Raw genomic sequence first — 12,088 nt, forward strand, 5'->3', positions numbered from 1 at the left:
TACAGGTCAGACTGCAGGAAACCCTATTATGTGTTACGGTGGGCCAACTCCAATGAGCTTCTGCTGTGGTAGAAGTCTGGAGCTTACTCGCTCATGCTCTGGGCAGGAGAAACTTCGTAGAGTTTCATAATGCACAGTGAAGTTAATAAATTGAAATTGTATCTTTCCTGTACAATCTTTCTGCCTTAATCCATTCACAATCTGTCACGTATATGGCGTTTACTCTATCCATTTGTCTTTGATGAAGTACTACTTGAATATAGACTTGACGGCAGATAAGAACCTCTAGTCTGCCCATTTTCCTGCTGTAGAGATTCAAACCTTAATCAGTCCTTGCATTTGTCTTATAACCATATGCCTACCCCATGCATGTTTAAATTCCAACATTAGCCTTGACCGTGTCTGCTGGTAGGCTGTTCCACTTATCTACCACCCTTTCTGATATGTGAAAATATCTGAGCACTGTCCTGATATGAAAATCTTATTTTTTAAGTGTCTGAGCGAAATTGGTTTTGAATTCTCTTTGCATTTTATAATGAAAAAAAGTGCAATAAAAAATAATAGTGACAATTGCAAGTGACATTCTTCTAATGGCTTTTTCCCAGAATACATCTCACCAATATATGTTTTTTTAGATTAATTTCTCTTGCAGCTCCTGTTTATAGGAAGGCATTTCTGTAGTGATTTGCATCAATTTAACCTGAAATCATGTCTGCAAAAGCAGTGTCAGGTCCCATAACTTAATATAATAGGAGGAATTAAAAGGGAATATCCAGAGGACATTTAAAAGTAAATATTCAATTTAGTCAGAAGGAATGTGGATGGGGATAATTACTATAGTAATTTGTTCTTAAAAATAAAGTCTAAAAATGCACAAAAATAAAGTCTAAAATGTAAATTCTCAGATTTTTAGCACAATAAGGGAAATTTACCATTTTACACGTTGTTTTGGTGGCATTAATATTACTTTATAACTTTATAAATTGATGTATTTTTGTATTTGGGGTTATATGAAGAGCATTTTTAAGAATATTTGATATAAATTCGGTCCCGTGTTTCCCCTTATACAGCTAACATTCACGTGTTAACGGTGCAGGTCATATTAGCATACTGAGATCACATGTCATGAGATGACTTTGGAGTTTTAAAATAGTAAACACGTTTTAAATTTCTTGAATTAATAAACTTTCTTTAATCATATTCTTAGTAACCTTAGTAAAAGGGGCCATTGTGCCAATAAATACATATTGTCTCAGCTAACAATATAATAATTTAAAGGGCTCTATCATGAAGTTCAGGTTAGCCTTTCCTGCAAGAGAAGCTGCACAAGGTAGTCCCATCATGTTGCTGAAGGAACTTCACATGAGTAGTTGAACCCTTAAGAGACCAATTTCCTAGAAAATGAAAATTTGAATTACATTTTCAGAGTGGTTTACAACTCATTACAAAGTAATTATGGGAATTTAGTGTGGATCTAAGGGGTTAACATGCCCTTACTAGGTGATCCCAGTGGATTCCACATACGGATCAGTTCTAGCTCACAACTCTACAGACTCCATGGCTTCTTGCTAATAATGAATGTTTTACATCTATAAATGAGTTGGCTTTTTTTAAATGTTAAATTTGTCCCAAAAGAATTCCGACAATCATGTGACCTTTTGTGCTCCACATTATCATATAATAATCAGAAATGTGCAAAATGATCACGTCCCTTCAATTGGATATCAGAACGGAGAGGTGTATGAGGAAGAACACACTGTATCCCCAGGCAGGGTCTTAACATTTTGTATTCGGATTTTAATGGAACTTAATAGATGTGTAATGAAAATGAATGCAAATCCGCACCCGCATGAATAACTATTACATACTATATGCGTTAAATGCAATGACCTTATTTGCAGCAATCAGATTTTTTTTTTCTTATTGCCTGGTTCTGATGTCAGTTATAGATTATTGGAGTATTACTTGTTTGCGCTGATACATAAATTCAAATGACACGTTAAGTCATTTGTCGAGGAATAATGGAGATTTCCCTTAACGTAGCATGCCTTTCAGATGTAAGAATAGCTTAATTACATATCCTACAGAAGGTAGAAATATATATATACACATACATACAGTATATATACTAGTAAATCTGCATTATATGTGTATATATATATATATATATATATATATATATATATGTATATATACACACAAGATGAGTAGGTGCACACTAGGACTTAAAGTTTAAAACTCATGAAAGTTTATTTTAGCATGTTAAAAAAGCAACGTTTCGGTCCACACAGGGACCTTTATCAAGGTGCGAACTGAAACGTTACTTTTTTGGAGCTGTGGATGTTAGCACCCGGGCGATTTTCTATTATATTTACATTCTATTTACATTTTTTTATTTCAGGTGTGCGTGAACTCTTGCATTTATATGTATATATATATATATATATATATATTACCCCATCATAAAATGACATCACAGATGTATATATATATATATATATATATATATATATATATATATATATATATATACGTGTGTGTGTGTGTGAATGACAACCTAAATATAGAATGTGGTGACTACAGATAAGCTTCCTTTTTAATAGGCGATTTCCATTAGTAACCAGCAGCACCATGGACCGCAGCCCCCAAGCAGCGCAGGGAATCCTTAATCTGACTGGCTTCCAATAGCGTGTGTCTGCAATAACATGATTATTATCATACAGATTGGGGTGTTAAGAAAACATACATCAGTCAAGGTGACAACCAGTGTTTCTATAAAGTCCCCCGACCTGCATTACCGAGTCTGTTATCTCCCAAATCCTACAATTTATAGTTTATGCGGCAATCTAAAGTGCACCTTATCTGTAAGCCAGTTAAAAGCTCGATTATTAATGCTTGTTAATTGCTTGATATCGTTCTTTACGTTATTCTATTCATGTTAGGTATGCGAGTGTGAATGGAGATGAGTTCAGACAGTGTGTATAGGAAAGAGAGTAGTATAGGAATAAGTTAGATAATTACATGTAATGACCAGAAAGCAGGGTTTCATTTAATGGATTTTCTTTCCAATGTATCATGCGATAGTACATTTCTGTTCCAATTTTCCTTTCTGACCTATTGTTTGGTCCATAATAAAATCCATTATGTACGTAGTATTTGGAACAATTTATTAATAAAATGCGTTTTTTAAAATGCACATTTTCAATGTTTTTGCTATTTTCTTATAGCCACTTCCCACTTTGTGAAGCTCAACAACATTTTATCACACATCACAGCTATATTCCTTGGTGTTACCCATTGAGATGAATGACTAAGGGAATTTGGCCTATGTGTTACCTAATATTTATACCCCTGTGAAACAGGAAGTCATGGTTCAACAATTTCCTGCTCCTAATTTCCCAGGTGTACTAAAAAAATGTAAAATATCAATGGGAATATAATTTATGTATTCATATACTGGGAATATACTTTTATGATATGAATTCATAGAGGTGGCATATATATATATATATATATATATATATATATATATATATATATATATATATATATACAGATGTAGCTTCGACCCACGGGCCGTGCTCAGCTTAGTTACCCAATTAAATAAAACACATGAATTCATAGGGGTGCCAATAATTGGGGCACACATATACTTACAATTTTTTTTATTTTGATAAACCTGTGTTGTGTTTGCAATTGTTTGATATCCATGAGAGCGGAGTATATTTTTGTATTGTTTAAAGAAAAGATCAAAAGGTTAAACAATAAATACATTTTTTCACAGCCTTCTTTGCGCACATTTACCAAATATTAGCCGAGGGCACTATATACACGTGTGGCCAGTGTCCTTCAGCAGGCTTGGAAATGTCCTAGAAGGTTGTAATTTATATTTATTAGACTATAATTTATGATCTCTAACAATTTGCTGATTTTCCAATGAGTCACCTCTTTGTTAACAGATGTATGATCAGCTGCTGTGCAGTCAAGGTGCTGTGATGTTCCAAGCTGCCAAACCGGCTGACAATCGAGATGGCAGGTGTTGTCTTTTGGCACCAGTAAAGATATCATTGTTTACGGTGCTTTCATCCTACTGATTAACGCTTTGCCGTGGCTCTTTACATTAGGCTTGTTAATGATTACTGGCAGCAAGGCGCATCGTGGAAACCCGGAATGAAAGTAAGGGAAGCAGGGAAGTTAGTGCAGCATTCCTAGCATATTCTGGGTAATTGTTGGGGTCATCATTGCCATGCCCACGCCTTCAGATCCAAAATACAGAAAAAATAAAATCGCACAGAAAGGATTTCTGTTATGTTGTCAAAAGCGACACTAATTAACTTGCATTCTTATTCTACTTTGACTTCACACAGGAGAGGATAAGCCAATATATCCACAAATAGGCAAAAAAATGTGTCGCCTATTTTTCTTTTCTTGGACAAATGTTTAAAGGAAGACGTGTGCCCTAAAAATGGTTAATATTAACACAGCATCAGCAGGCATCCATCTCCGGTACCCGCTACATCGACCTTTTGATCTGTCTCAATTGTGAAAAGAAAGATCTCTGCCTCCAAAAACACCCCACTTAACAGAAAAGAATAGAAAGGCAAAGACTCGCCTTTATGAGTTATTTAATTCATTTCTCTTCCAACTCCTGTTTAAAGTAAGGAATTTCTATAGTTTAAAAAGCTAATTTTTTCCGGTATTCTAGAAAAAGGAGTGTGTGATGCTTTAAACAGCGCTGCCCTCTCTACGCGCCATGTAGTGTAGTTGAATACTACAGTTTATCATCCATAGGACATAAACGTCTCATTATAAGATACCTCATTTCAATTAACATAGTACCAATGTATCAAATGACGTTTCGTTTTTTGTAAATATTCCATCCGTAAAAAGGAATTGTGATTTGTCCTTAAAGATGTGTTTCTGAAACATTCCTAAAAATAACATACTTATAATTAATAATAATAATAATTAATAATAATAATAGTGTGCACTTTTTGTATAGACTTTTTGCTTGTATTTTTAATAAAGCCCCAACATTTTCCTTGCTAAAGGCACCATATTAATTCTTCAGTGAATAAATAAGATATTGCTATAGATTAAATTGTTATTTTTGTGTACCATTTTGAAAATAGATGTAGTAAATCTTGGGTTGTTGCATTTTAATAGAACTGTAACGGCTGTAACTTCCATGGAGCAAGAGGGGCAGGTGCCAAAAGGTGAGGGGTGCTCTTGAGCCATCTGACGGCAATGCCCCTGCACCCCATTTTGGCTTCTAGAGTTGGATATGTTGTCAGCACCAGGTGGTGGTGGTGGGGGATTCTTTTTACAGAAGAGATATTACAGTACTTCTGTCTGGTTTTGAACTTTGCTGCTGCTAATAAGGGAAATTGTAGCTCCTTTGATCCACAGTCTATTACAGTGTACAGTATTTGTTTGTAGAAACACATCGACAGGAAGTCTTTGAATCGAGAATAATTTATAGAAGAGGAAAGTGAATGAGAATGTGAAAGGCTGACCTTGTGTAATCAATCAATGGACAGATTATGGTAAAACACCTACTGGGACATTCAACATAATGTAACAGGGTATTAAAGATTAAAGACAAGCGAGGCTGGGAAATCTCCTCAAGGATACGGCAGAGTTTTGTGGCTATTTTTAAAGGGGCATAAAAACCTATTTGCACTATATATATATACATTTACATATTGTAAAGAATCTTTACTTGAATTTTGTTCAAACAGTTTTTTTCACATAGGCATGTCCCATGGGCAGTAGGGTTCATGGGCCAAATGGAGGTCTCTGTTGTTGAAGCAAATACCTGCACTGTAGCCTCCATGTGGCCACCGTGCAGCTCGTTGCTGTGAGGTGGCTCTTTGGGTAAGAGAAGAGGCGCTATGCATCTGGCCCCACCCACTCCTGACAGTGACTCCGCCCCTTCCTGTCCTTTTGCCACCTGGACACCTGAAATGCTAGGTTATGAAAGAGGGACCTAAACAGGGACACTTGAGAGGTTTGACAAAAATGAACGTTATGTTATGAGTTCTGTCTTAGATATGTCTGTAATGCTACTTAAAAAGCCACTGCTATTAAACATATTTTGTTTGAATTTATTGTATGGCTTTATTGACCCAGACTGCCTATATGACATACTGGTCAAATTCCTAGTGGGCCACTGGCCAATAGCATCCCGTCCTGTAATGGGTGGTCACTGGATGCATGCGCACAGGTCCCCGCTGTATAAATACTTTAAGTGCAGCTGTGCATATCCAACTGTCCAGTCGGCCACACATATGTTATTTTTTGGTTGCTGGCCTTAAAGTGGCACTGTGGCTCTGGTATGTTTATATACATATACAGTATATAGACCCTGCTGGGATCTCAGGTTCTTGCCCCCGCTGGCTGATCGTATGTATTGCGATCAGCAATAGGAGGCCAAGGAGCCCTGCCTTGCTGATCACAGTGTGATCAGTGCAGGGGAGATTGGAAGGAAGAGAGTGAGAAACAAAGTTTCTTCCTCTACCCAAAAGGGAAATGTTAAAAAAAAAAAAAAAAAAGTAATTATTCTTTTTATTTTTTAATGAAAAAAGATAAAAATGAAAAATAAATAATACAGTGAGTTCAGTGGTATCATTGTGACATCACTGGCATATATGAGATGTACGATCTATATTCATATTGCACTAACTGCAAATAAAATATTTTCGAAATTTTTAAAAATAAAAATTTATGAAAAACGCATCTTTTGCCCTGGCGCTACACGTTAAAATTATATCTTCTGCCTATTTACTACCCCCAAAGCCCCTTAAGCCAGAAGTATTAAAAATACTACCCTATAAGGTACTATGTAAGGGATGGATGTGACCAGCTAGAACATATATATGTGGGGTCTGTAATCAGGGGATGTTGCTAAACATAAATTTGGTTGTTTATCAGTGACACATACTGTGTGGAAGAACTTCTATGCAAAAATGTATATGTTTTTTTTTTACAAATTAGCACTCACAGTTATTACTTTTTGCATGTTTCTATGGTTTCAAACAAAAACCCTATTTTTCTGAAAAATAGTTGTATAGTTTGGGTAACTCAAACACGGGAATACCGCCTTCTTAATTAAACCCTCTTATGGAAAAAAATAGCAAATAACGCATGGTAGGGTACTAGAAAATCTTGGTATAAAAAGGGTTAAGCTGTGCATTTAAAATCAGATGAGGCACTTTTTTTTGCTAATACTCATAACATATACTGTTATGTTTGACAATTGAATTAACATTTATCTATCACCTTATCTATCACCACATATTGCTTTTAGCAGTTGGGTAATATCATTGGATGCGGACACATTTTGTCTATTCATTGTTCTCAGGCCCCATGAAGGTAAGTCCTGGAAAGAAGCTGTCACCTTGTTAGTGATCGGTGTTACTTAATAATTGCCTATTTACTTTTAGGAATGATAAATACAAGCTAAGTTATACATTTTCCTTTTCTGATATTTGGTGATTAGGTTAATATTTAATTCTGTATTCTTTTCCAAAACTGTGGCACCCTGTTGTAGTTTTCACCCTGCCACAATACACTGTTATAAGACAAGAACTGGGTGCAAAGAAGGTAAAGCATGCTTCCAAACTTTTTGGGTTATATTGTATGGTTATTGTTTCTTGGCTGTTAGCACTAATATTGCCCCTTATTTCCCCAGGGTATTAGCAGCCTTTTCAGTTCATTGAAGGTAGTGAGACTCCTCCGACTAGGACGCGTGGCTCGAAAACTGGATCATTACATTGAGTATGGAGCAGCCGTCTTGGTCCTGTTGGTCTGCGTGTTTGGTCTGGCAGCACATTGGTTGGCTTGCATCTGGTACAGCATTGGAGATTATGAGGTCATTAATGAGGACACCATAAGAAACGAAAGCTGGCTCTTTCAGTTAGGAATGTCCATTGGAGCTCCTTATCGCTTCAACTTGTCGGGTTCTGGGAAATGGGAAGGAGGACCCAGCAAGGATTCTGTTTACATTTCTTCATTGTATTTTACCATGACTAGTCTCACCAGTGTTGGATTTGGAAATATTGCACCTACGACAGATGGAGAGAAAATCTTTGCCGTGGCCATGATGATGATTGGATGTAAGTACGCAACTTTTTTCCAGTCTCAGAAAATAACATGTGTGTCAAGATCATTAACATTGGTTCCATTTGACTCCTGAGTCCAAACTTTTTTTTATGTAATCTTTTAATCTCATTAAGAAGCTAATGTATAGCCATGAACAAATTGTAAAGGGAATTTCCTAGATCTGGAAGCCATCACAAATGTGCAATTATGTCATGTGCCAGTTTTGCTCAAATATAAACCGGTGGAATGATACACACCTTACACGCATGTAAACAAATAGGTAAAGATTTCATTACCAGAAAATTTAATGGGTTTCAACAACAACAAGGGTCTCCCTGCGGAAGCTTTTGCCTCCCCATGCCCACACAGACACAGGGGCTGCAAGGCTCTTCTTGCCTCCTAACTTCCCCATTTTACTTAATCGTTCAGTATAATTGTTCGAGTGCATATATTCCAGGCTCCTGATATCAAGCTTCCAGGTATGCCTGTGCTTTATGGAACATTTTACCGGATTAAACCCTTTATGATTTATGATATAAGCTTTAGTTTTTCACACTTGGATGTTGTGTGCAGGCGTGCTTTTCTTTATTTCTGACATGGAATATTTGTCAGTTTATTAGATACTATGATGCCACCCATTGCTCACCACCAGGGCCGGATAAACTGCAGAACACATGGAGCAATTGCTCCAGGGTTCCTGCGTTCTGATGGGTCCATACCTCTCACCTGTCCGATAGGGGCCCACGATGTGCGGCGTTCATCCTTCATCACAGTGTGCCCAGAGATTACATACCTCTCTTCTGTTCCTATGCCACAACAGTTCATCCCCTGTGATATGCTTCTGTCCCCAGAGAGGGCGCTCTATTAGATATTAGTACACAAGCTATAGCTTTTCTGAATTTTCTCTGGTATCCCAGAAAAACTGGGGAATTCAGAATTTTGAGACTTGGGTCTGAAAACGTGGCAGTCCTACCTGATCTTGGATGGTTTTAAGGAATGGAAGCAGACAGATTCGATAGGACACAACTTCCTTCCACCTTTCTACCCCTAACTCTCTTTGCATATATGCCCTTGTTGGAATGACACAAGGCTTTATCCCTGTTTCAGATTACGGATTTCACATTATGAAGGGTCAACAATAATGAATTTCTCCTGTAAGAAGTCAGTTAAATTTACAAAAGTCTTTTATATGCATTCATTGTTCAGGGGGCACCCTGAGATGCTGGGGTGTCCTTTTAAGCTATGCATTACACAAGGCCACTAGTTGGCCCTTCATATAGTGACATTTGTGAATTGCAACTGCAGCTCTCAAGCAAATCACCTGCCAACTCCTGCCTGAGTAAATATACCCCTAGAGACTAAAGACACCAGGATACAGCATTTCTTCATGCTCCAGTGCTCCTCCTCAGCCATCGCAGCTTGACAAAAGAGGCTCATCAGTCTATCTGCTCCTTTATCCAAGGTCAATACGAATAGGGGCATGGGAAGGTGCAGGTTAAACCCTCGTGATTATGGGAAGAGTCATTCAGGCACATCATGTGACCTTTGCTGGAACATCCAGAATTTTCAATTTTAGTGACATATAGTTAAGTATTATTATTATTTTATTTGTTAAAATAAAACGAAGAAAGGCACATACTGAAACTGAAGTACCAGGAGTTATTCAGGACACAGTCCCTAACTAATGCCATGGCAAGAAATCGAGATTTCTACCCTTAAATCACCGCAACTACGAGTATAAATCTTCTTTATATGTCTCCACTCCGCATTAAAAATGCAGATCACACGCCTGCTTCAGCCGAAGCGTGGGGCGAGACTATCGGCTGGTGCTCAATATCTAAACTGTGTGTCCAAAGGGAATTTAAATAACCACGAGGAGCGCAACAGCAAGAAGCCAAACATCTACTTCTTTTCCTTGTTTTATATATTAACCAAAGTAAAGTTTGAATCTTCTTTTGCGTATCCCGTAGTTCTAGTTTTTTGTGAACAGATATTGTTTCACAAAAATGTACAGAATATTGTTTATGAAAAAAAAAGGCATGTTATGTAAGGGAGACAATGCGGCAGAAAAGGGAATATAACTGATTACCTGTTCTTTTTATTGAATGAGGTCAGTGTGTTTATTGTTTTAATCTTGTTAGGAAAATATGTGGGTAATTGAGTCTGGTTTTGTCCATTTATAACCCATTTATTAGCAAGACCTCAGCGCATCGATATGCAAATGTATCACATTTATTTAAAATAATTATCAATTAATAGTGATACTTTCCCTACTCGATGCAGCCGCTGACAAGATTAGATAAATAGGAATAATCTCTAAAGAGCAAACGCTGGTAATGGTAGTGCTGTCTCCATAGCAACTAATGGAATATTCCTGTTGGCTACTCCATAGCTTCCCCTTTTGCACTAGGACTTCTTCGTTCACCAATGAAAAATGTACGCAGCCGCTTACAATTATCAAATGCATATATTTGTTTAGATTTCGTATTTTATGTGCTTGCGTCATTATCTGCAACTATAGAACTCTTATAAATATATGGATTTTTTAAGTGTTGCTTTCATTATTATTATTTACATGATCAGGTGACCCATTTAACCAGGGAAGACCCTTATCTGTATATTGCGCCTTAACTTTGCGTAGATGATGTTTCCACGTTAACCCTTCCCATTCACACGGTGTGACATTGCAGCTGCGAAGTACAGTATGATTATGGTTTACACGGACCTTTTCAAGAAACCGAAGGCCTTTGATGTGGGATGGATTATTCATCAGTTATGTGATAGGATCGCTGATTTCTATTTCTGTAACTATGTGAGTGAGAGTTTAAAGAGAATAAACTTACTTACATTACTGAAATCCAGGTCCTAGAGGTGGTTTTGTTGCCAGCATTCAAACTAGGGCCAGATGTGCAGATCTCATCAATTGTATTTTACAGGGTTTGGCATTATCTGGAAACTTTTTAAATTAACTGAAAGCGAAGAATAGCTATGTAATTAATAACTTCTCTGGTGGTATTACCTATATTTAAGAAGTTATTGCAAATGTGACATACCACTGAGAAAATTAACAGCGCAGATGCTTGGATACCATTAAATTGGAACATATTATGAAATCCTTACACTGGGTGCCCCTGTAACTCTGCCCATTATCCCTGGGACTGGTGTAAAAACCGTGGGACCCGGGCACAGAGCCTGATAGTTCCCATTGATATGGATCAGTACAATCTTTAAAGGTCACACGTAAGCCACAGCGGCTAACATTTTTACTGCCAGTAATACATTGTGATATCATCAAAGCTTTTCTGTGCTAATTTTGACAAATATAAAAGGGTCAAGTAAAATTGAAATAATTAATACCCCATTAAAGTTCTGTACCACCTCACCCGATATGAATAGTAAAAAAAAGCCTATAAAATGTAAATCCCAGTTTTATGAATGAGTTATGGTTCTTGCTCAAACCTCATCTTTCATCCTAGATGGGATTTATTAAAGCTGAAACAATTAATGGACTCCTGCGACGAAATTAAGATGATTGTTCAATAATTTTTCAATAGTTTAACCTTTTCAATAAGTATGGTGCACTAACATTTTAACAGATTGGTTAGGACAGTTGTTTGGTAGCTGCATGGGAGTCGTGCAACATTGTACAACTATTAAATACATAGTTCTATTTTCGATTGCATTTTAAACATGCAATTATAATTTTTAGCGGGTATTTGTTAGTTTTTTTTATGTAATATTAAAAATATATTTTATTATTTTACATCAAGGGTGGCTTATTTTGTTACTACGACTAACAAGACCTTCACTTACAATACCATGGATATCCACTAGGGGCATAACACAGTAACACTACCACGACTGGATTCTTTCTGTGCTTCTTGTATGGGTTTCTGTGCAGTCTACCATAGTAAATGTGCTCCAGGCATTGATAAAATGCATAAAAAAGGCAGTAAGTACCAAAAGCGTTTGTGGCCTCTAACAT

General features: G+C 36.9%; 1 protein-coding gene across 1 annotated transcript in view; it reads left to right on the forward strand.

Moving 5' to 3' along the window:
* Positions 1 to 12,088, forward strand: part of LOC149303118 (voltage-gated delayed rectifier potassium channel KCNH1-like) — a 144,869-nt gene that overhangs the window by 33,751 nt on the left and 99,030 nt on the right. Inside the window, exon 7 of the mRNA XM_089481488.1 lies at positions 7,694 to 8,117. Within this exon, the coding sequence (XP_089337614.1) occupies positions 7,694 to 8,117 (424 nt within the window). The remainder of the gene's footprint in view (positions 1 to 7,693; positions 8,118 to 12,088) is intronic.

The sequence above is a fragment of the Sceloporus occidentalis genome, unplaced genomic scaffold (genome assembly GCF_023333645.1).
Source record: "Sceloporus occidentalis isolate IW3139 unplaced genomic scaffold, rSceOcc1.0.p SCAF_15, whole genome shotgun sequence".
Taxonomy (NCBI): Eukaryota; Metazoa; Chordata; class Lepidosauria; order Squamata; family Phrynosomatidae; genus Sceloporus; species Sceloporus occidentalis.